The sequence below is a fragment of the Schistocerca serialis genome, chromosome 1, assembly GCF_023864345.2.
Source record: "Schistocerca serialis cubense isolate TAMUIC-IGC-003099 chromosome 1, iqSchSeri2.2, whole genome shotgun sequence".
Classification (NCBI taxonomy): domain Eukaryota; kingdom Metazoa; phylum Arthropoda; class Insecta; order Orthoptera; family Acrididae; genus Schistocerca; species Schistocerca serialis.
Window position 1 is genome coordinate 556,532,731 of NC_064638.1, and position 24,531 is coordinate 556,557,261.

The window sequence follows — 24,531 nt, forward strand, 5'->3', positions numbered from 1 at the left end:
CCAATTTGTGGTTTCTTCATATCCTGAACTTAATTATAACTATATAAGTCAAGTGAAGTTTTCTATACTAGTCTTTGAAGCAAGTTGTGGTTTGGGGTATTAGGAAATTTGCATGAGCTACACAGACGAATTTTTGATACTAGCTTTTGGAGAACTATACTGTGGACTTCATTTGAGCTATCTAGCTCAAGCGAAGTTTTCGACACCAGCTTCTCGAGCAAATTGTGGGATCATGGTCTTCATTTGAGCTACATAGGTTAAGGAAAATTTCTGATACCAGTTTTGAGGATTTCATGTACTCTTGACTTCATGAATTTTTCAATAAGTTTTTGTTTGAGTATATGTTTTATATTATGAATGACGTTTATTTCATTTCTCCATGCCAAAAACCATTGAATCCCCACATCTGTCCGACTAGTTTCATGTTCACAATAAAGGATGGCAGCCAAAAACAGTTGCAGGATAGAATTATTTTATTAAAATTCTTGACCAAGGTTTCGGTACATATAAATATACCTTCATCAGAAGTAAAACTTCTAAAATTACATCATGCACTGGAGAATAATAAAACAATTATGCCAAAAGGCGTCGTCAGTAATTAAAATATCATCTCCATTTGTACAACATATGTAATGGGCACAGGTACAAAGCGAACAGTTTAACAATGTTACTTCGCCTATGAACTGTTCATAGGCGAAGTAACATTGTTAAACTGTTCGCTTTGTACCTGTGCCCATTACATATGTTGTACAAATGGAGATGATATTTTAATTACTGACGACGCCTTTTGGCATAATTGTTTTATTATTCTCCAGTGCATGATGTAATTTTAGAAGTTTTACTTCTGATGAAGGTATATTTATATGTACCGAAACCTTGGTCAAGAATTTTAATAAAATAATTCTATCCTGCAACTGTTTTTGGCTGCCATCCTTTATTGTGAAGAATTTTAACAGTTGCTGCTGCAGCCATGTTTAAAATCTTGAAATAGTTTCATGTTGTTCTTGAAGTTATTTCGGTTTATATTCTGTAATGGGATTGTTTTTGTCTGTTCACATCTTATGTGTGACATCATTGCAGCCATACTGCACAAGGCCAAAATGGCAGTGTCCACTATTTGATCCACGTCAAAGCAGTCACCTGGTATCAGACACTTTGCTCATTCTCTTGGTAATACTGAAAGACACACACACAGTTGGGTTGGAAGGAGATAAATTTATTTGCTATAAGCAGAGCAAATGGTGTAAGCAAGCTGAAAATATTATTACATCTAATGTTTACTAAGGGTTATCCACCTAAGCATTAATTTATGGGTTGCTGCCATCTATCTGTCACAGCAAAAGATATATTTCGCCCAATAATACAATCTGTGTGCACTCGACCACGAGTATTTCAATGCGGTTGTCACACCTGAAACAAAGTTACTACTTTTCCTTCAATCAAAAGATGATCATCTCATTATTACCAGCTTCTAGTCTATAATTTTAATTCTTATGATCACTCACAGCAGAATTACCATGATATGCCTCAGGATAAGCCCTCACCAACTTTTATCACAATTTGCATTAAATGCATTACAATTAGATTTGAAAGACAGTATGAAGTGAATGAGTAAATACATTCTGAACTACACTCATATACAAAGCCTCTGAACAAGTCTATGATTTCATCAAATAATTTTATCTTTTACACTCACCTCATCGTTGCTAATGTGTACTGAGCTGTGTAGAATGTTGCCAACCTCCCTTAATGCTGCATTTCTCTTCATTTCAGTGGACTGGATTTCATCCTGCTTTTCTTGGATTTTCTTTTCATAAATCTCACGCAGACTTTTAAGTTGAGTAACAGTCAAATTTCTAGCACCATCTATAGTGATACTGTTCACACCATCAATAATTTCCTGTGGCAGGTCACAATTATCACCTTGATTCTCACGTGCCTGAAACAAAACAAATGAACATGGTAGCACATGATTCTGTAACATTTAAGTATGTGGGGAGAGGGAGGGGGGAGGGGGGAGAGGAGGCCGTGGGGGGGGGGGGGGGGGGGGGAGGTGGCAGGGGAGGCTGTGAACACACATGGACATAAAACACCTTCAGTGGTGGAGAAACGAAACCTTGTACATGGAGGAATAACCTTCAGGAATTTCAAAGTACACAAAAGCAGGGATGACACTATATAAACGAAGTATCTTGAAACACACTGAAGATCTACTGGATGGACAAAATTAACAAATGTTAGTTGCATCACCCCGTAGTTGAGATTTTGGAATAATGGACACACATTATGCTATGAAAACTTGTGGTAGGAGGTTTGATTGCACACACCATGGAAGGGCAGAGGAAGAAAATTATGCCTACTAAAAGACAGGAATTCTAGGTGTAAGGAACATCAGAGTGGATTATGAAAGTAAAGCAACAACAAGTTGAAACTTGAAGACAGGCAACGATCAAATAATATGCTGCAGATTTCATGTCATGAGGCTGATGATATTGTGAATGCAAAGGTTGCAGCAAAAAATTTTAGTTTTCAGTTAACAACAAATCACATATTAGACAACATTTTCACTGTTGTACAGCAACCCATTGCTGCCTATGCAAAGTAATTTCATTCAGTCTATTTGTCTTAGAAACATTTTTTTAAGTGATGAATCTGGAATTACATTTCAGTGTTAATTCTACAAGCATTTCAACATGGGCTGAGAAGGGCAGGTTTCCATAATACAATTTTATTATGGAAAAGAAATTTCAGAAAAACAGGTTCAGCTCTAGAGTGAAAGTCAACTGTTCATCCATTATTATTCAGAACACCAGAAAACATTAGTAACAAATGCTGTGGAGGTTAGTCAGTGTCAGCCAGCTCATACACATACTTCTGCTATTGCAGTATAAGGCAAATACTTAACATATTTACACTGTCATTCATACAAAATGACTTTACTCCAGCAACTAAACATTTGAAATTTCACAAATGCATAATATTTTCAGACTCTGGATTGAATTCTCATGATGGGTGACAAAGCTTGTTCCCATTTAGCTGATTATGCTAACAAACTTTCAGTGTTGCATATCCACAAAAAAATCATTTTTTGAAAATATAATAAAGTGGATAGATAAAAAAAATCTACTCACCAAGCGGTAGCTGGAGAACACACGTGGGAGGTGTTTAACTCTGCAAACTGTCATAGCCAGTGGCTCCTCCTCCTGGCAAAAGAGTTCAAGGGGAATGAGGAGTGATGAAGGAAAAGGACTGGTGAGATTTAGGATAATAAGTCTGCCCTGACCCGAGGTTCTGGGTGACTTTTCCAAACCCTACCCCTTTTCCTAAACCTCACCAGTCCTTTTCTTTCAGCCCTCTTCCTTCGTCTTCAACTCTTATGATAGAAGAAGAAGCCACTGGCTCCGGAAGCTTTGCAAACTTTAATACCTTTTATATGTGTGTTTTCCTGCTGTCGCTTGGTGAGTGGATTTTTTACCTACCCAATTATATTATAAACTTCCACTGTTGGTTATATAAAACCCTGGATGTAAATACGAAGATCTTCACAGTGACAGCATGGAGTTGTGGAAAAGTATGTGATTGGGCCATACTTCTCTGAGGTGAATGTTAGATAAACAGTTATGGTGACTGCAGAATGTTATCCACCACTGCTTGAAAATTTCCTGGTACCTGAACGAAGATGACACCAAAATAGCAATCAAATGTGATTCCAACATTATGGAGAAACAATTCACACTGACAGCATTGTTATGAATTCCTTGACGGTTAAATTCCCTGGCCACATAAATTCTCGAAGAGTGACATTGCTTGGGATGTGGATTCCTCAGACAAGGGCGCATGTAATTCTTTTTGTATAAATACCTTAAATTTAGCATTTCACACATACTGAACAAACTTGAAGGTACCACCTCCCCAGAAATCTCTACCATACCAAAACAAGTGTTAGGGTGTGTTTATGGCAGCTTGGGAAGACTAGTGAGATACGACCACTATTTAGATTATGTCATTTCCAAAAAGTAATACTTTGTTTTATAGTCTTATTTTTATCGCTCTTTAACGGCACATGAACCTCAACAAGTCATAGCAATAAACATGTGACAAATTTGTGTAATAAAAGAGGCATCATTAATTAAAATTGTTGGATCTTTCGCTGGACCCTATATTACTGAAAATCATAATGAACATTCTTCAGCTTTGTGAGAATCTTACAAGCAATATAATTTTATCTTATGATGAACAGTGCATATATTCTGCCAACAGATTGTGATTATGTCAGACTCAGAGCTGGATTCAACCTCCGGGGATTGTTAGTCCCATAGTATCGTTCGAGGGTTTAGTGCTGCTTGGAAGAAATAAACGAGCCTTGACAAGTCGAAGCTTTGAGTTGCAACATGAGGAATGTTCAGATTTCTGAATCAGAGAGCACTGTCTGGGGAGGATCTCTAAATCTGAGGCTGAGTATGGCACTTGTTTCTAACTTGGCATATCTGTTATATGAACATATATAGTTTATTCATTTAATATTATACTACCATTTTCTTAATCTCTTACTGAAAGGACAGCTATGGCCAGTGTAAAGTTACCAAGAAAACTCTGCTACAACATTTTTTTTTTTTTTTTAAACTAAGATCCTTCCATTATACGAGATGCACTCAATCTTATATGCCTTCTGCACTACTCATAAAACTAAAGAGAAACCACATGCCTAAAAATCTAAAAGATTACAGTAATGATATTAGATCTGCGTAAAACCTCAAACATTGCATAATGTAGCAGATACATGAGAACTTAAATTACAACAAAGGATTCTGTAATAAAGGGAAAAGCAACACACAGAACGTTATTAGAGGGTCAGACTTTCTCTGCAGGTTACTTCAACAGAGACCACCAACGAATAGCACAAGACCTAAAACAAACAGATTACTCTTCTTTTTACGCTGAATAGCTGAAGTACCTCTTCATATTCTGTACTGTGGTTAATGTTAGAAATATCTGACTTATTACCTGACTCTCTACTCCACCTTAAACATGTTTTACAACTACTGTCTGCACTGTCAAGGAAATCAATCGCACTTGAAGAAAGCCCAGTAAATTGTGGTGTACCATAACTTTAACTTATAAGGAGACAGCATAAATAGCAAGTTGTATTTTAACTGTCTTAATTAATTTCTGTTAGTTTCTGATATGAACCATGCAAACATCACCTTAAAGAATGTATGCTTGTGCACTCCAATTTATGCGACTCCTCACTTACAGACTTGACTTTGTCAGTCTTGCTCAGCATTATACTTCTATCCTTTTTAAAAGACAAAATTCACTTCAACTATCACAGCCTCGTATTTCACTTACTCTCTCATTAATTAGTTTGAGTTTGTTTCATTCAGTACCATTTCAGCATTCCCCCCCCCCCCCCCCAAAAAATCTCTCCTCTCCCCCCCTCCCCCACATGATCACTTATCTGCTATTCCTCCTACTTTCTACAAATCCCAATAGTAGCCTCCTTTCAATAACATTGTTTTTGTGATCTGCAATCTGAAGACTGGTTTGATGCAGTTCTACATGCCACTCTATCCTGTGCATGCCTATTCATTTCTGAATAACTACTGCAACACACATCATTCTGAATCTGCTTAGTTTATTCATCTCTTGGTCTCCCTCTACATTCTTACCCCCCCCCCTCCCCCCCCCCCCAACTTCTCTCAAATACTAAATTGGTGATCCCTTGATATCCTTTCAGATGATCCCTTCTTTGGTCAAACTATACCACAAATTTCTTGTCTCCCCAATTCTATTCAGTACTTTCCCCCCAATTCTATTCAGTACTTCCCCATTAGTTACTTCATTGACCCATCTAATCATCAGCATTCTTCTGTAGCACCACATCTCAAAAGCTTCTATTCTTTTTTATCTAAAATGTTTATTGTCCATGTTTCACTTCTGTACATGGCTGTACTCCAGAAAAATACCTTCAGAAAAGACTTTCTAACACTTAAATTTATATTTGATGTTAACAGATTTCCTCCTCTTCAGAAATGCTTTTCTTGCCATTGCCAGTCTACATTTTATATCCTCTGTACTTCTGCCATCATAAGTTATTTTGCGGCTCACATAACAAAACTCATCTACTACTTTAAATGCCTCATTTCCTAATCTAATTGCCTCAGTGTCAACTGATTTGACTACATTCCATTATCCTTGTTTTGCTTTTGCTGGTGTTCATCTTATATCCTATTTTCAAAACACTGTCCATTCTGTTCAACTGCTCTTCCAAGCCCTTTGCTGTGTCTAACAGAATCATAATGTCATCAGCAAGCCTCAAAGTTTATATTTCTTCTCCCTTAATTTTAATTCCTACTCCAAATTTTCCTTTGGTTTCCTTTACTGTTTGTTCAATGTACAGACTGAATAACATCAAAGATAGGCTACAACCCTGTCTCACTCCCTTCTCAACCACTACTTTCCTTTCATGCCCCTCGATTCTTATTACTGCCATCTGGTTTCATCCAAGTTGTAAATAGCCTTTTGCTCCTTGTATTTTACCATTGCTACCTTCAGAATTTCAAAGAGAGTATTCCAGTCAGAATTGTCAAACACTTTCTCTAAGTCCACAAGTGCTCTAAATGTAGGTGTGCCTTTCAAACAATGGCAAATCCAGGACCGAATGTAACAATATTATCAAAAGGATAGTTGCTACTAATCATATAGCGAGATGCTATGTTGCACATAGGTACAACAAAAAGACTGTCACAAAATAGCGTTCGGCCAAAAAGGCCTCTGTCAAAAATAGACGACACACACACACACACACACACACACACACACACACACACACACACACACACACACACACACACACACACGACCACAGTCTGTGGCAGCTGAAGCCACACTAGTCATCAGCATCATAATGTGCCACTAGTGTGGCTTCAGCTGCCACAGATAATGGTAATGTGTGTGAGTTGCACCTGTGTGTGTGTGTGTGTGTGTGTGTGTGTGTGTGTGTGTGTGTGTGTGTGTGCGCACGCGTGTGAATAGCTCACATAACAATAGCAGCTGAGTATGTTGGTATCAGGTCTTATCATCACTATATTATTCTAAATTTTCTCAAGTACAAGTCTTGCTATTTATTACATATACTTATCCAAAATGTCTGTGCATCTTTTAATTTAAAGATTTATGCCAGTACCATTTCAGCAGTATATATATTTTCTTACAATATAGTTATTCAGTACACATATTTTCTTCACAGGATGTATAGATGGACATCAATTCCCGGTCTATACTAAATTTAGGTTTCCCTCATATTTACACTGTATCCAGAATTTCTATCAGGGACAACTTTAAAGTGGCATATTTTGTATATTCGTATTCTGTTTAGCTAAGAATTCAAACAGAATATATCATTTTTGTTTGTTTGCAGGAACATGTCTGCAGTTTTGATAAACATTGAAATTCCCAAGCCACGACACAGAAGCATGCTGCTAGAGAAGCAAAAACAAAATGGTGCACAGTCCAATGATGAAGCAAAGTATGAGGTCTGTTCAAAGAATTTCAGAACATGCATAATTTCACGTTGATGGTGTGTTGGAGCTAAATGCTGTTGGCATACCTGCACAAGCCTGTGTTTAATGTGTAACTGCTGAAAGTTTCACTGTTGTTGGTTTGTTAGATATAGTTCAGTGCTGTATTGAGCAGAATGTTATGTTGCACAGTTTGTGAATTTCGAGGTGGCAGAGTTAGAAGAGCAACACATCTGCATTAAATTTTGCATGGAACACAAGAAAACATTTACAGAGACACACTCAATGATTCAGGAAGCCTAAAGTGATGAACGCTTATGCTGTACTCAGTGTTAGAAATAGTTCATGAGGTTTAAAAATGGCCAGACAGAAGGTAAAAATCCTGACACAGCATCTTGAAATGGAAGTTCGTCCTACAGTTTATGAGCCAAGGTCAGAAAGACCTTGCCTTGCAATCTGTGAAGAGATTTTGGACTGTGCAAATGAGAATGAAATGTTCCTTAAGGAGAACATAACTGGTGATGAGATGTGGGTCTAGATGTTGAGACCAATGGGTTGGGAAAGGTTCTCAAAGACCAAAAAACGCTCATCAGGTAGGGCCAAATGTCAACACCATGCCGATGGTTTTCTTTGACTTTCAAGAATTAGTTCAACATGAATACATGGCACAGGAACAAACTGTTAATCAACAGTACTATCAGGATGTGCTGCAATGCCTGCGTGAAAATGTGAGAAGGAAACGGCCTGCAATGTGGTGAGACAATTCATGGTTCTTGCTTCACAATACGGCACCCGCACACAAAAAACAAAATCGCTGTGCTGCCTTATCCTCTGTATTTTCTAGACCTGGCCTCTGAACTTCATCTCATTTCCAAAGTTGAAAACCCTGTTGAAAGAATGAAAATTAGCAATGATAGATGAGATAAAAGAAAATACGCAGACAGCACTTGCACAATTCAGCAAGGAGCATACCAAGAGTGGTTCCGGAAATGGAAACGTCATTGGGGGCTGTGTATCAATTGTGGAGAGAGTATTTTAAAGAAGACCAAGCAAGATCAGTAAGAGATAAGTGTAGAAAAATTTTGTGGACAAAGTTCCAGAATTTTTTGAGCCGAGCTCGTACGCCGACAGCACTTGCACAATTCAGCAAGGAGCATACCAAGAGTGGTTCCGGAAATGGAAACGTCATTGGGGGCTGTGTATCAATTGTGGAGAGAGTATTTTAAAGAAGACCAAGCAAGATCAGTAAGAGATAAGTGTAGAAAAATTTTGTGGACAAAGTTCCAGAATTTTTTGAGCCGAGCTCGTACAGGGTTGTAATTCATTTTCTACATTTGAAGGAACAAAGCCGTAATAACCCATGCTAAGATGGTGAAGGTGTAAAGCACCATTTGGTGGTAAAGCACCATCAAATGACACAATAATTAGGTGGTACAGACTCTTAGAATGTTGTCACACAAGTCTGAATGATGACGAACGAAGTGGCAGACCATCTCTCTGTGAAGAACCAGTCACTATAAGAGAAGTTGAGACCTAGGGTTCGAAGAATGATGTACCAGTATCAAAGCGCAAGTGGAAAAAAAAAACCTCTGTCACTGATTGGTTTTCAACATCTTGCACGATATTTTCAACTTGGCACAGGTCCTGGGTTCTGCGACTGCTCACACCCTTTCAAAAAGCCGAACAAACCAAGGCAACAGAGCACATGCTGCAGCTGTGAGAGGCCAATTCACATGACCTTTTTAACTGTCGTATCACCACAGATAAGTGCTAGGTGTATCACCACAAGTAAAGCAAGCAGTGGAATGTGGATTCATCACCTCTAAAAAATGTAAACTACCAGCCATTGTCGTACAAAGTTGATGCTGAGTGTTTCTTGGAACTGCCACTGTGCAATGCTAACAGATTGTGTGTAGGGGCAACTGATCATAGGAGCATACTACCAAAATCTCCTGAAGGGATTATGGGAGGCTGTGAAGTTGAAGTGTCAAGGAAAGGTTTTGCAGGGGACTGCTCCACCACAACGATGCAGCACATTCTGCAAAGGACACAGTCACACATGCTGATTCCTTGAGTTACCAAAGTTTGCCTCACTGCCCCATTTTCTCCTGACATGCCTCCTTCCTCTGTCCTTGAATGGAAACCAGTTGTCAGGCTTTCCAGAATAAAAAGGAGTTGATTTTCAGGGTTGAATGTTTCCTGAAGAGTAAAAATGCAGACTTCTACTACACAGTTTCCTGGTTGCAGCTTGATTTACTTGAGGTGATAATTAAAACTGGAAAATCATTTCATTTTCTGGCCACATTCGGTGTTATTTTTTTCAAAATTCAGTAATTTTTTTATGAATTTTGTTTTTTACCAGGTTGTGTGTTTTTTCCTAATTCAGTGTCATTATTAATGAAAGTCTGTGTTGTTCTGAAATTTGCATTATTTTAGCCAAATTTACATTATTTTTTTACTAAATTTGGTGTCATTTTTGGCTAAATTATGTCTATTTATTGCATAATTTAGTGGTTTTTCCAGATCTGATATAATTTTTTGCTAAATTCAGTGTTGTTCTTTGCCATACTTGGTGGTGTTTTTCCAAATTTGACATTGTTTTTCCCATATTCTGTGATTTTTTCCCAACATCTGTGCTGTTTTAGCATAATTCGATGGGAGCTTTTATTTTAAATTTTAGAATTATCTTTTGCCAAATTAGGAGTTATTTTTTTGCAAAATGCAGCATTTTTTCCAAATTTGGTATTACTCTGCTACATTCAGTGTGTTTTTGTCAGATTCAGTGCTGTTTGTGAAGCATTAAATGAACTGTCATTTTAAGATTATACACGTGTCTCACCCTTGAGGCGATTAGGAGTCAAAATGCAGCTTTAACATCCAATAACGGTCAGTTACAAATATAAGTAAACTGCTGTCCTCATATTTATAACATTTTTATGTGGCAAAATTACTAACTTCACAGTATCTCTTACAAATCACAGATTTCACATTATTTCACAAAAAACTGCTAAATCCGCATTATTTATGTTATCATTTTCACGAAATTATTCTGGCCCTACTTATGTGATTACATCTTCTACTACTTTTATAAGTTAGACTTTTTTTAGTAATCAGTCTTCTGACTGGTTTCATGCAGCCCACCACGAATTCCAATCTTTTCATCTCCAAGTAGCACTTGCAACCTATGGCCTCAATTATTTGCTGGATCTATCACAATCTCTGTCTTCTTCAACCACCTACAGCTTCCTCTAGTACCAAGGAAGTTATTCCCTGACATCTTAACAGATGTCCTATTACCCTGACCCTTCTATTTTTCATTGTTTTCATATATTACTTTCCTTGGTGATCCTATGGAGGACCTCCTCATTTCTTACTTCAACTATGAACACCAAACTGACATCAGTAACCAGTTGCAGCGATTTATAATACAATATAGATCACTGTAACTGCATACTCATGTAAATTTGTTTTTTATGCTCTGATTTTACTGTCACAATAGATCTGGTCTAGAAATGTGTTTTCAAATATTATTAGCTATTAGCACAATCAAGCTACTGAGTAAAATAGACATCTTGGAATTATGTTAAAAAGTGCCCAGGCAGGCAGTAGCTTTGCGTCACGAGTGAGTGAGTGAGTGAGTGAGTGAGTGAGTGAGTGAGTGTGTGTGAGAGAGAGAGAGAGAGAGAGAGAGAGAGAGAGAGAGAGAGAGAGAGAGAGAGAGAGAGAGAGAGAGAGAGAGAGAGAGAGAGAGAGAGAGGGGGGGGGGGGGGAGGGGGGGGGCACCCTCACACGGGCATGCGGACATGAATGCACAATCTGCATAAAAAATCTAAGCAATTTTCTATTTTTCCAATATGCTTGTCCACTGTTCAGCATTTTCTCTATTTGGTGGATAGTGGACTAGAGGTTGCAAAAGCAATAAAATAAATGAGGAATCAATCGCTTTCATAAGTTTCAGCACTGTAGCAGAACTACCTAACAATTTACTTTACTCAGGATGTCTTATCACGTTCACGTCATTTTCGTTTCTACAAGCAGAGCTATGTGCATCATACATGAGAAGAAAAATCCCTAAAACTAGTACAAAAACAGCATACTTTTTCCGAGAGACTGAACAGCTTTGCTTTGAACACACATCTCTCCTATATTCTGGCACATCTCATACATGCAAATCACAAAGATTTTACTAACCTAATACAGTTCAAAAACCAGACGTGCAAAGAACACATGAATGCAAAGCAAAAACATTTGCTCACCTCTCTAGTTGGAAAAGCCTTACAAGCATCACCAAAGCTTGCTATATGATGATACCATCGTTGAAGATGAGGAAAGGAATCTGGAGGAGGAGAAGTAAAGGTTTTAAAAACGTATACATCATCCTGCGTTGGTATAAAACTGTAGATGTAGCTCCATTCTGACAGAATGTCATTTAGGGAGCCAAGCCCTGAGTTGCACATTTGCTGTAATTTTACTTTTTTTTCTATACTTGCATTTTTAGCATCTCCTCCTTTTACTACTCCACCTTTCTGAAATGAAAGTTCCTGTATCACATTTTAAGCAGCTTAGTGTATCACCACAATATTGTAATTCTTTTGTCCAAGATAGCACTCAATGAAAACTTACAAATCAACTAAATAAAGCACATCACAAAACGCAAACTGCAATACGTTAAAAATGAACAAAAGGGGAATTAAACTGTGCTGGCAGTAAATTTAAAGAAAAGAAAAAGTAATTGCTGCTGAAACAAGGACAAAATCAAAAAGAGGTGTCAATATGGGAAAAATGAGCAGAGTACAGAGGTCACACGAGAAAGGATAAAATGCAAAATACTGTGGACAATCAACAAGACAAAAGAAAAGGAAACGAAAACAGGAATCATAAGACGATGAATAAAATGACATAGATATTTAATTTTTCATTCTTTCCTATATTGGTTAGATTTTTAGCAACTACATCAATGCAGAAACACACGTGCATAGTTAAAATTTTATGCTGAACTGGGACTTGATCTCGAAACCTTGGTTTATTGGGATACACCTTCATTGACTGAGCTATGCAGACAACTCATGGCCCATCCTTACAGCTTCAATTCTGCCGGAATCTCTGTCTTACTTGCCAAATTGTGAGAATGGACTGTAAAATGTGCCTGGATAATTCAGTCCATAGAGCACTGCCACTGACAGACAAATTTCTATTTTCAAGTTCCAGTTTGGCACAAACATTTAATCTCACAGCAGTTTTCAACAAAGCACACATGCACTGCTACAGTGGGAAATACTCATTGTGCATATCTGTATGAACTTCTAATCTCTTAGGAACATTTTCACACAAATAACGATCTAATGCTAGCTGCACATATGTATGGTAGGTTAACAAAGCATGCCAGCTGGGACTTGAATCCAGTTCATTGCCTTTCAAACTGCACAATCAAATTATGTTCACATTTCAGTACCATTTCATCACTGCAATCTGCCAATACTTTTTCCCCACCCAAATTTGCAATGATGCACTCTTCAACAGTGTATATACCAGTATGCCAGAAAACTTAAGAAATAATTCTGATGTTCCAGACAACTTGAAAGGAGGCAAAAAATCAAAACGAGAATTGGTACCTGGAATGTTAGAACTCTGCTACAAGCAGGAAAACTAGAAAACCTTAAAAGAGAGATGGAAAAGAGTCGTATGGACCTCATAGGAGTTGCTGAGGTAAGATGGAATGGATGTGGAGGGTTGCAGTCAGATGAAAATGTATTTTATTACTCAGGAAGAGAAGTAAAAGGTATGAACGGAGTAGGAATGATTATGACAAAGGAATTGGCTAAATGTGTGGAATATGTGGACTTTGCAAATGACCTGGTTTTTGGTGTAAGGCTGAAAGGAGCACAAAAAGATTTACTGATGGTCCAGGTGTATATGCCAACTTCAGAACATGATGACTAAATTGTAGAGGTAATGTACAATGTAATAGTGAGAATAATGGACAAAAATAAAAAAAAAAAATGGTGCAAATAGTAATGGGAGACTGGAACACCATTGTGGGAAAAGGGAAAGAGGGAAGCAGTAGGCAGTCATGGTCTTGGAAAGAGAAATGATAGAGATGAATGGCTAAATGACTTCTGCAGGGAAAGGCAGCTGATGGTGGCAAACACATTGTTCAAGAACCACAAGAAGAGCCTCTACATTTGGAAATCACCATGGGATAAATATAAAAACCAAATCCAATTTATGCTGGTATAAGAAAAATACAGGAATGGAATCAAGAAGGTTCACACATTACCAGGTGCAGATATTAATAGCGACCACAACTTACGGCAGAAATAGAAATAAGAATGAAAGAACTGAAGAAGGTGACCATGGCGAAGAAGTGAGATGTAGAGGAGATAAGATCCAATAAAGAACAAATTACAGAAAAGCTGTCACGTGAGTTTCTAAACACATTACGAGACAAAGAACCACCTGATAATGCCAACGAGTACTGGAATATGCTGAAAGAAGGAATCATTAAAGCAGTACAGCAAAATATTGGATATGTAAAAGGGAAAAAGGCAAAGGGCAAAAGACATGGGTCACACAAGAAATGATTTACGAGATGGAGGAGAGAAGAAAATTTTAAAACAAGAACACTGAAGATGCAAGAAATATGTGTACATAAGGTTAAATAATGAACTGCGAAGAGAAACAGAACAGGCTAGGAAAAAATGGCTAAAAGAGGAACGTGATGCAATTGAAGAACTGGACAGGAAGGGAAGATACGACTTACTATACAATCATAGTAAAGACTATGACATGGGATCCAAACTGAGCAGGAAATGCTACTATGGAAATTTTGAGTAAAGACGAAGAAGTAGTGTACAAAGATCTTGACAATGTCCTCCAGAGATGGGAAGAATATCTAAAAGAGCTATATGACACATGCCACAAACCAGAAACTCAGGAACTTGAATCACTCAACAGTGTAAGTGATGACAAGAAAGGACCCAACCATCATAATAGAAGAAGTAAAGTCTGCTGTAGCTGCAACGAAAAATGGCAAAGTGATAGGTACAGATACGGGAGAAATATTAAAATACTTGAACCAAGATGGAATAAGAGAAATATTGAGGTTATGTAATAAAATATATGACAGTGGTGAATGGCCTGAGGACTTTCTGACAACAGTAATGATTCCATTACCGAAAAAACAAGGAAGCACAGGACAATCAGCCTCATTTCACATGCAGCCAAAGTGATGTTAAGAATAATTAATAAGAGACTTGAAAAAGTAATGGAGGAGAATCTTGGTGATGAGGAGTTTGGCTTTAGATGGAATACGGGCACCAGAGATGCAATAGCGCTCCTACAAATATTGGGAGAAAGGTTTACTGAAAAAGGGAGAGACCTATATTTGTGCTTCACCGATCTAGAAAAGGTATTCGACAGTGTGGTTTGGGACAAGCAGGCAACTATAATGAGGGAAAAGAGAGTGGACTAGAAAACCAGAAGACTTGTAAACTCATAATATCTTCATAAAAAGCCTCAGTTAAAGTGAGAGGAAAAAGTACAAACTGGATCAGACTAGGAAAAGGTTTAAGACAAGGATGCTGTCTATTACCAACCTTTTTCAACCTCTACTTGGGAAATGTGATTGACCAATGCTCATTAGATGACAAAGGAGTAGAAATTGGAGGAAGAAGAGTAGAGTGTTTGAGGTTTGCTGATGACATGGTCCTTCTAGCACAGGGGAAAAAGAATTACAGGATTTGGTGGACACCATTGAAACTCATGGAAAAAATTATGGAATGAATATTAACACAAAGAAAACAAAAGTATTGGCACTAGGAGGAAATAAAGAAATAAAAATTATGCAGAATGGAGAAATATTAGAACAGGTGCAAAATTTAAGTATCTTGGAAGCAGGATAGACACCAACTGGAAGTGCACCACAGAAATTAAAACAAGGATAACAATGGCAAAAGAGGAATTTTCTAAGAAAAGGAGAATTTTCTGCAGCACTCTGGACAGAGAGGAAGAGACTCATAAAATGTCTTGCATGGAGTGTTGTTCTGTATGGTGCTGAAACATGGACTTTGAGAAAGAAAGAGAGAGAAAGGCTGGACGCTTTTGAGACATGGACATGCCAGAGGATGGAAACAATAAGTTGAAGGGACAGAGTAAAAAATGAAGAGGTACTGAGAAGAGTGGGAGAGAAAAAGACAGTTACTAGATGTAATAAAAAGAAGAAAAAGAAATTGAGTTGGGCATATATTTAGAAAGAATGACGGACTGATAAAAACAGTTTTAGAAGGTTATGTAGAAGGGAAAAGGAAGTGGGGAAGGAAGAGATTTCAGATACTGGATGACGTGATGGACGGTAATATATACAGCAGCCTTAAGAAGGAAGCAATGGACCGCAGAAAATGGAGAGGCAAAGGACCTGCTAATGTAGCAGAAAACTGATGATGATGACGATGTTGATGATACTGCTAGAAACTAGTCTTTACTTTTCCTGTGACTATATGACATTATGTTAGTGGTAATTTAAAATCAGCTGCTACTCTGCAATCTTAATTTCCAACAACAAAAGACTTGCAACAAATATCTGGGAGAAGATAGTGTGCGCTGAGGTAACAGAAGCCATGTCCGAATATTATGTCGGACTTCCTTTCGCCCAGCATAATGCAGCAACCATTGAGGAGCTGGAGATATGATTTCAGGCACATGAAACTTGTCTTGAACTATTCTCATAATTAAAAGCAAAAATGAATGCTGTTGTTTTCTATAGGTGCCCAGATATTGTTATGATTTTCATGTTTACCATTCCTTGCCTTCAACACGTCAATTTTAATGGCTACTGATTATCAAAAATTGTAAAGATCATAGCCTACTTCTTGACTTTATGAAACTAAGTGGTTAGACTGAACCTAAATGGCTAGACTGCCCACTGCTCTCCCTACTACAAGGTTCCTACAAATTTTAGTTGTGGTTACTCACTGTGGGGCATTCTAAATGTGGACATTCTTCCAAATGGTTCCACATTTGGAGTGATTGAACTAATGATGCTAATTTCACAAATTTTCAGCTTCAATTGGGTTCACGTAACCTGCCGTCAGCGAAACACTAACTGCCCTTCCTGGAGGCTCTATATTAATATCATATAAGAGTATTACCTCTGAAACATGACATTACAATGAAAATACTTTTCTATAATTATTCAGAATGAGTTGTGCAATGTTAAGTCATATAACTTATCAAAATCATCTAATAATGCCTTTCTAAGAAACTGAAGCTGCTAATGCTATCGTTTATGTGACCTTTAGCTGGAAAACTACAATACAAGAATCTTTGTGTATTGTTTAGTTTTCTCATAACTTTGTGGTAGAACAATATTTAACAATTGTTACAATATTCGGAATCATGAATACATCTTAGTTATGCTGCTTTTGTTTATTTTCATTTTGCAATACATTCACTCTGTGAAATAACTAAATGACTGAGTACATAGATGACAGGAGTACACTTCTGAAGGGGAGAACTGCACAAATGGTTTATTTTCACTATAACAGGTTTATTTCAGAACAAACAGCAGTGGTGAAATGCTTCGTTAGACTGAAATGCTTGTATTTGTGACATGTCGAGTCACTGATAGCATAGAAACCGACCATTAAAGTCTGGTGGGTGCTACAATATGTGTCCCAGTGCTCGATTGATTTTCAAATAATGAGATTGTAGAGCCACTGTGCAAGGCTGTCCACTTTCATTTACTTCAAATGATCATTCTCATTTATAACTACACACTGACAAGAAATCCTAATTCAACCTTGTCAATCAATACAGTTTTGTCTGTAGAGAGGGTAGAATAGGAAGCACTTATACAAATTTAATGCACAATATAACTGCATCACTGGTGGGAATGCTTGCTTACTGTCACTTGCAATGACTTTCTGACAACAGTACAAGATATGTATGATGTGTCATTTACAGTTTGGTATAACACAAGCATTTGTCATTAATGATTATTTGCTTTTTACTGCAGACAATGTTGGTCACCACAGACCTCGTTAAGTGGTTGATATGATGTCCTGATTGTGGCCTACATTGATATTCTGTGTATATACTTGATTGACCAAGCTCCCAGTCCTTGCAGTCACAAAAGTGAACAATATTGGCAATACAGTTCAATCCCATATCACGCTGCACAATAAATCAGCTGTTAAACTAATGAATGGAATACTCGAGAGTAATTTTCAAACACGTAAATTTGTAGTAACTAACACACAGCCTCACCACTTCCACAGGAATCTGAATTTTTGTCAAATAACCTTTATTGCCTGCAAGAGCAATCCTCCTCATGCAGTTGCATGTATTCTGATTAAACTCTTTTCCTAACATGCCCACTGCACCAACGAAATCTGAGTAAGAATCGCCACGGCCAAAGCTGCTTTCAACAAGAGGAGGACTCTGCTGACCAGCAAGTTGACTTTGGCATTGAGGAAAAAACTGGTAAAGTGCTACAGTTGAAGCATTGCACTGTATGGAGTAGAGACATGGACCATGAGAAAGAAGTAGAAAAAATACTTAGAGAGCTTTGAAATATGGTGCTGGAGGAGAATGGAAAAGATCAAGTGGACAGATTGCATAAAAAATGATGATGTACTGCTAAGAGTAGGAGAGAAGAGAAGTATTCTACGTACAATTCTTCAGAGAAAGGCCAACTGGATTGGACATGTACTTAGACACGAGGGACTCATACATGATGTCATCGAAGGGAAACTCAGAGGAAACGCAGGATGAGGAAGAAGAAGAATTCAACATCTGGACGACATGAAAGATGGAAGGAGATACAACAGACTGAAAGAAGAAGCTGAAGACAGTGAACAGTGGAATCAGACATTCTCCGTACGAAGACATGGACCTGCCACTAGGTAGAATACTACATAATAATAATAATAATAATAATAATAATAATAATAACATGTTTACAAAAGCACTAGTTTAAAGAAATATAACAAAAGAATTAGTTTTAAACTTTTTGTTTGATTACTTCTAATTTAATTTTCAACTGTACTAGTGCATCAACGATAATGAAATTTTCTGCTGTTACCATCTTACATCAAACATTCTTCAAGCAAGGAATAAAACTACTGGACATTTGTGTGGTAGAAAAGCGAATTTTGGGGAAAAAAAACTGGGGAGTTTTATGCAGCTTGGGGTAATTTCCAGACAGCATATTCCGAATGATCATACAAGATAAATTTGATGCATTTCAAGCAAAAAGCGTCAAGTTGCAAAAAATGCCACAAGTGAAATCAAGTAAAGTAAATCCTACTCACAGGACCAACTGCTAGGAGCAACAGCAAAAGTGAATGGATCTCCCAATGTATCAGAATGTTGCCAGGAAATATGGACTAAAAGAGGACTTGTTTTATTCTCACCTCAAAGGACAAGAGGACGGTCAACCAAAGTTTGTGGTATCACCTGCCTGCCGTGACCTGTGACATAAATGTACGTTGTATGACGTCACGGTGGTGCAGGCAATTTGAACTGGACCTTGCCAAGTTGGACTATGTAGTGATGCTCTGTAATGTGTAAAGTTTATGTTTCTAAGTTGTTTGTGAGGTATGTTAGCAATTCATTTGATTGACATGGTGAGTGCTGTGTGTGAGCATAATACTGAAAGAGTTTGTGTCAGTGTGTTATTTTGATATTGGCAGTTGTGACAAATGGATTTGTTTTCATGTTTGGAATTATTAGGGCTGTATGACGCATATGGTCAGATACTTACATTCTGTTTCTTGTTAGTTACAGATATGATAATTATGTTCACCAGTAGGTCCTTGCATATGGCTATAGTGAACAATATGTTGACAGCCATTAATTTTCAGCAGTTATTTGGTCTCACTGCCAACTACATGAAATGAGATTGAACCATGTGGCTGCATCTTGGACCACATACAAGTGTACGTGGCATTGTTGATGGGTTAACATATGGCTGTCTATCCAGAATGGGTTACTGATTTGAGGATTCTAGGCTGGCCATTCAAAAGATTATGTTACTGATATTGTATTATTATCCATCTACTGAGTTTTGTTCTCACAAGACAGACATAAGCGACCATCCTGTGTTAGATTGGTTTTTGTTTTGTCAGGAAGTGTGTTCAAAATTTTATGAACTGTAGGGGAATGTGCAGAGGTGGGGAGGATGTTGAAACCAAAGACTCTGCATTTGGGAAACAAAAGTTTGGGAAGGGGAATCACCTTGTGGGTAAATGGCTGTAGGACGCTTTTGTTTCAGGTGCTGGGTTTTTGGACGTTTTCTGTGTGGTGGAGAGATGGACAAAAAATTGGGTTTAACTGAGGATTATACAACTCTTGTGTCAGGTTAATTTTTTTCTTATAAAGGCTCAGGGAATAGTGGGTATCAGTATTTGATAGCGAGACACAGTGTCGAAATTCAGGACTATCGTACTGGGGCTTGTACAATAACATAGATAGGTATTGAGGGTTATGAAAACTGTAACAGGGAGGGGGAAGAGATGCTTTTCATCTCCACTCTCATTTTAGATGAGTGTGGCAGGAGGAAGAGTGTTCCTGATAATTTTTGTCCTTAATGTTGTTAGGTGAATAGTCTTTGGGGTGTGGGTTTTGTTGATGTTTGGGCAGTTGGGGAGGGGGGCACCTAGTAAAGTTACATTTTCGATTTTAGCTATGTGAGCCTGTTTTGATTTTGTCATACCGCTGACTTTGCTTTAGTTATAATAGTCAAGTGAAATGCTAGATAGGCCTACCAGATTTGTAGATGTGTGTATGGTTTTGATGGCTGAGCTACAGTGTGTAGGTCAAGTGAAATTCTCGCACCATGTGGTGGTGTTACTTGCGGGTTCGTGCATTTCACTTAAGCAATATAGGTCAAGTGAAATTTGCGCCACAGAGTTTTGGGTTTGAGTGTGAGGTCATGGTACCATGGACATAGGTCACGTGGAATTTCTGATACTACTGTTAGTTTTTTCAGGTTCTTTGCAGTTTTCTTGATTGCTGATGATGTAGTTTGCTTGATTTTAGCATCAGTATTTGTTTTCATGTCTATATTATTAGGATTGTCATACATTTAGTTTGTCCTACCCATAACCCCCTAATTCATGTGGGTTGCCAGCCCATTAGTTTCACTGTATTTCTACTATTAAATATTTGTCATTTTACTTGTGCCTTTTCTCATGTGTAACGAGTGAAGTCCTGGTTGCAGCAGTTTCCAACATCTGGATGCTGTCACGGGGCAAAGCTGAGACGTGGTACCACAGTCTTCATTTGTCCCACTTGAAGGAAGCCAGTTATCCCAGAAGATAAGGAAGTGGAGCGATCATGCTCGCTAAAATGTATGGTTAGCTATGGGTTGAGGTAGCAAGAGAAATGAAAGACACTATAAAAACGTATGTGACTGAGCACAATACTCATATTCCTTTTAGCAGTAACAGATCACAAGAATAGCATGTTTTGACAGTGAGTCCAGAGTCCTTACAGTAAACTAGAATATGTATGTCAAATGATCCATTCATAATTTACAGCTTTTACCATTTGGTGAAAGACACAATGGAGTGACGTGGTGTAAAAGATGCCCAAAATGTATTAACAATCCTGATTAAACCAGTTTCTGTCTAGATCCTTCTGAAATTAAAGAAAGCTGTGATGGAAGATGAAATAAGATTTCATAAGTGGTTAGGAATGTGGAAGTGTTTGCAAAAACCTTCTAATTCCTGGAGCAATCAGGACAGAGTCTTCCTGGCAGATTAAAACTGTGTGCCGGACCGAGACTCGAATGGGACCTTTGCCCTTCGCGGGCAAATGCTCTACCACTGATCTACTCATGCTCGACTCATGACCTGTCCTCACAGCTTCAATTTTGCCAGTACCTCATCTCCTACCTCCCAAACTTCACACAAGCTCTTCTGCGAATCTTGCAGAATGACACACTTTTAATCTGCAAGAAGTTTCATATCAGCTCTCACCCCAATGCAGAGCGAAAATCTCATTCAGGACAGAGTCGGCTGAATCGTTGCATGTGAAATCCACTGAGGATGATGAACAACACGACAGTAATGTCAGAAAGTATAACAAGCTATTGAAGTTTAAAAATGAGAAGCTGATGTTCTGAAATACTATTTCTGTTTTAGAAGTTCATATCTTTTAAAGCTCAGTGTTTTGTAATTCTGTGATAAATACCACAATATACACCATGTGATCAAAAGTATCCAGACACCTGGCTGAAAATGACTTACAACTCCGTGGCGCCCTCCATAGGTAATGCTGGAATTCAATATGGTGTTGGCCCACTCTTAGCCTTGATGACAGTTTCCACACTCGCATGTACACATTCAATCAGGTGCTGGAAGGTTTCATGGGGGTGGCAGTCCATTCTTCATGGAGTGCTGTACTGAGGAGAGGTATCGATGTCAGTCAGTGAGGCCTGCCATGAAGTCAGCATTCCAAAACACCACAAAGGTCTTCTATAGGGTTCAGGTCAGGACAATGTGCAGTCCAGTCCATTACAGGGTTATTGTCATGTAACCACTTTGCCACAGGCCGTGCATTGTGAACAGGTGCTCGATCATTCTGAAAGATGCAATTGCCATCCCTGAATTGCTCTTCAACAGTGGGAAGCAAGCAGGTGCTTACAACATCAATGCAGGCCTGTGCTGTAACAGTGCCATGCAAAAAAGGGGGTGCAAGCCACCTCCACAAAAAACAAGACCACACCATAACACCACCGCCCCCGAATTTTACTGTTGGCACCACACATGCTGGCAGATGACATTCACCAGACATCTGCCATACACACATCCTGCCATCAGATCACCACGTTGTGTACCGTGATTCGTCGTTCCACACAACGTTTTTTCACAATTCAATCGTCCAATGATTATGCTCCTTACACCAAGCGAGGATCGTTTGGCATTTTCGGGAGTGATGTGTGGCTTATGAGCAGCAGCTTGACCATGATATCCAAGTTTTCTCATCTCCCGCCTAACTGTTATAGTACTTGCAGTGGACCCTGATTCAGTTTGGAATTCTTGTGCGACAGTCTGGATAGATGTCTGCCTATTACACATTATGACCCTCTTCAGCTATCGATGGTCTCTGTCAGTCTACAGAGGAGGCCAGCCTGTACGCTTTTGTGCTGTATGTGTCCCTTCAAATTTCCACTTCACTATCACATCAGAAACAGTGAACCTGTACACTGTACATAAATATGACACCCAATCACTTGACCATGTTTGAAGTCCGTGAGTTCCACGGAGCACCCCATTCTGCTATCTCAAGATGTCTAATGTCTAGTGAGGTCGCTGATAGTGAGTACCTGGTGGTAGGTGGGAGCACAATGAACCTAATATGAAAAATGTATGTTTTTGTAGGTGTCCAGATACTTTTCATCTCACAGTGTATTTGGCAGTGTACATTTTGTCTTGCACTCACCCCAGTTATGTAGTGGACCCTCTTGAATTTTTTTGCAGTTCATGTGCACTATACACACATAATGTGCATCAACATATGTTTCCTGAATTGACCTTGAAGTTTTAACAATATGGAAGGGATAGACTGCTACATAGCACATACAGGAGGCAGTGAGTCCCACACAGACACATTGAAAGAGTACTAGAGCTTTTGGACAAAGTCCTTCCTCAGAAGAAGAACTATCACATATTCACATGACAACAATTCACTCACACATGGCTACTCCAAACAATTGGCAGTCAGGCCTGAGAACATGGAGAAGGTAGTAATGTGTTTGTGGGTTGTCTGACAGTTCTACTTCTAAGAAAGGACTTCGTCCAAAAGCTTAAATATTTCTGATTTTTCTTTACACTGTACCTGTCTAAAACTTAATGCCTCCTCTATGTGGTGAGTAGCAGTCTATTCTTTCTATATTATTGTTACTCCACCGTAGAGCTTCCACAGTTAGATTTTACCTTGTAGTTTTGGTTTTTATGATGAAAAATACATTTAAATATGATACAAACATAAAAATTAGGCTACACTATAAGTTAATCTATTGCCACAACCATTATCCGGCATCCATATTTGATGGCTTGGCCAACTCACAAGATTGTCATCTTTCAACTTAACCCGGACACTGGGCTTTGCTATAGAACAGCCTGTCACCACAACCATGGCTGCAAAAGATTTTATTTTATTTTTCTTATTTGTTGGGAGAGGGTGTCCAGCGCCCCACCTAGTCTCCACTTGTAGTGAAAGGTGCTATGTAAAACATTCAGATCACCTGTTAATGACTTTGCAAAATGTCCAAACTATCTATAAAACCACCAAGCAGGAAAAATTCAATTAAAGAAAAAATACAGGAGCACTGTACACTTATTACAAATTGAACAAGTGAGTGGAACTCTTAAGGCATTAGTTCCAGTTACACGATAAATTCTCATATTCCATAGAGGCCTCCTGATACAGGTTTTCCTAACTTATTTCAGGCAAATGTTGGGATAACTTGTTCAATAAGGTCATGGCAGACCACCTGTAACCTCCTTGTGACTTTTGTTTTTCCTTTTATTAACCTTTAAAATCCAGATACTGAAATGCTCCTTGGATGAATAAATTTCCATACTTTTACCGTAGGCACTCCACTCAAGCTATATTAACACTATGCACTCACAATAGAATATTCTGGTGTAATTGAAACAGCATGTCTAACACTAGTTTACCTGGCACAGCTTACAGAAGAAAAATGACTGTAGAGGCTGTCGTGATAAATATCGCTGAAATTCATCCCCCCCCCCCTCTCTCTCTCTCTCTCTCTCTCTCTCTCTCTCTCTCTCTCTCTCTAAATAAAGGTTTCTATCTTCATCAGCCTAACTTGTTTTTTTTTTATCTTTCTGCATAGATAGACTAATGCATGTTGCAAAACTTCTTGTCTCTTTCCAGCTGAAATAATTATGTTTCTGACAACTCACACAGTAAACAAAACGCTCCATTATTTCCAGTGGTCTAAATCAAAAACAGTGGTGACGAATGAATACGGCCCACATGA

The 24,531-nt window shown here is 38.3% G+C and overlaps 1 protein-coding gene across 2 annotated transcripts in view; it reads right to left on the minus strand.

Moving 5' to 3' along the window:
- The window catches only part of LOC126475420 (serine--tRNA ligase, cytoplasmic), an 80,148-nt gene that overhangs the window by 54,897 nt on the left and 720 nt on the right, over positions 1–24,531 (minus strand). Inside the window, exons 3-4 of one of the 2 annotated variants that reach the window (XM_050103268.1) lie at positions 11,777–12,046; positions 1,697–1,939 (exon numbers count right to left, since the gene is read on the minus strand). In XM_050103268.1, the coding sequence (XP_049959225.1) occupies positions 1,697–1,939; positions 11,777–12,046 (513 nt within the window). The remainder of the gene's footprint in view (positions 1–1,696; positions 1,940–11,776; positions 12,047–24,531) is intronic. The other variant, XM_050103277.1, reaches the window with a different exon arrangement.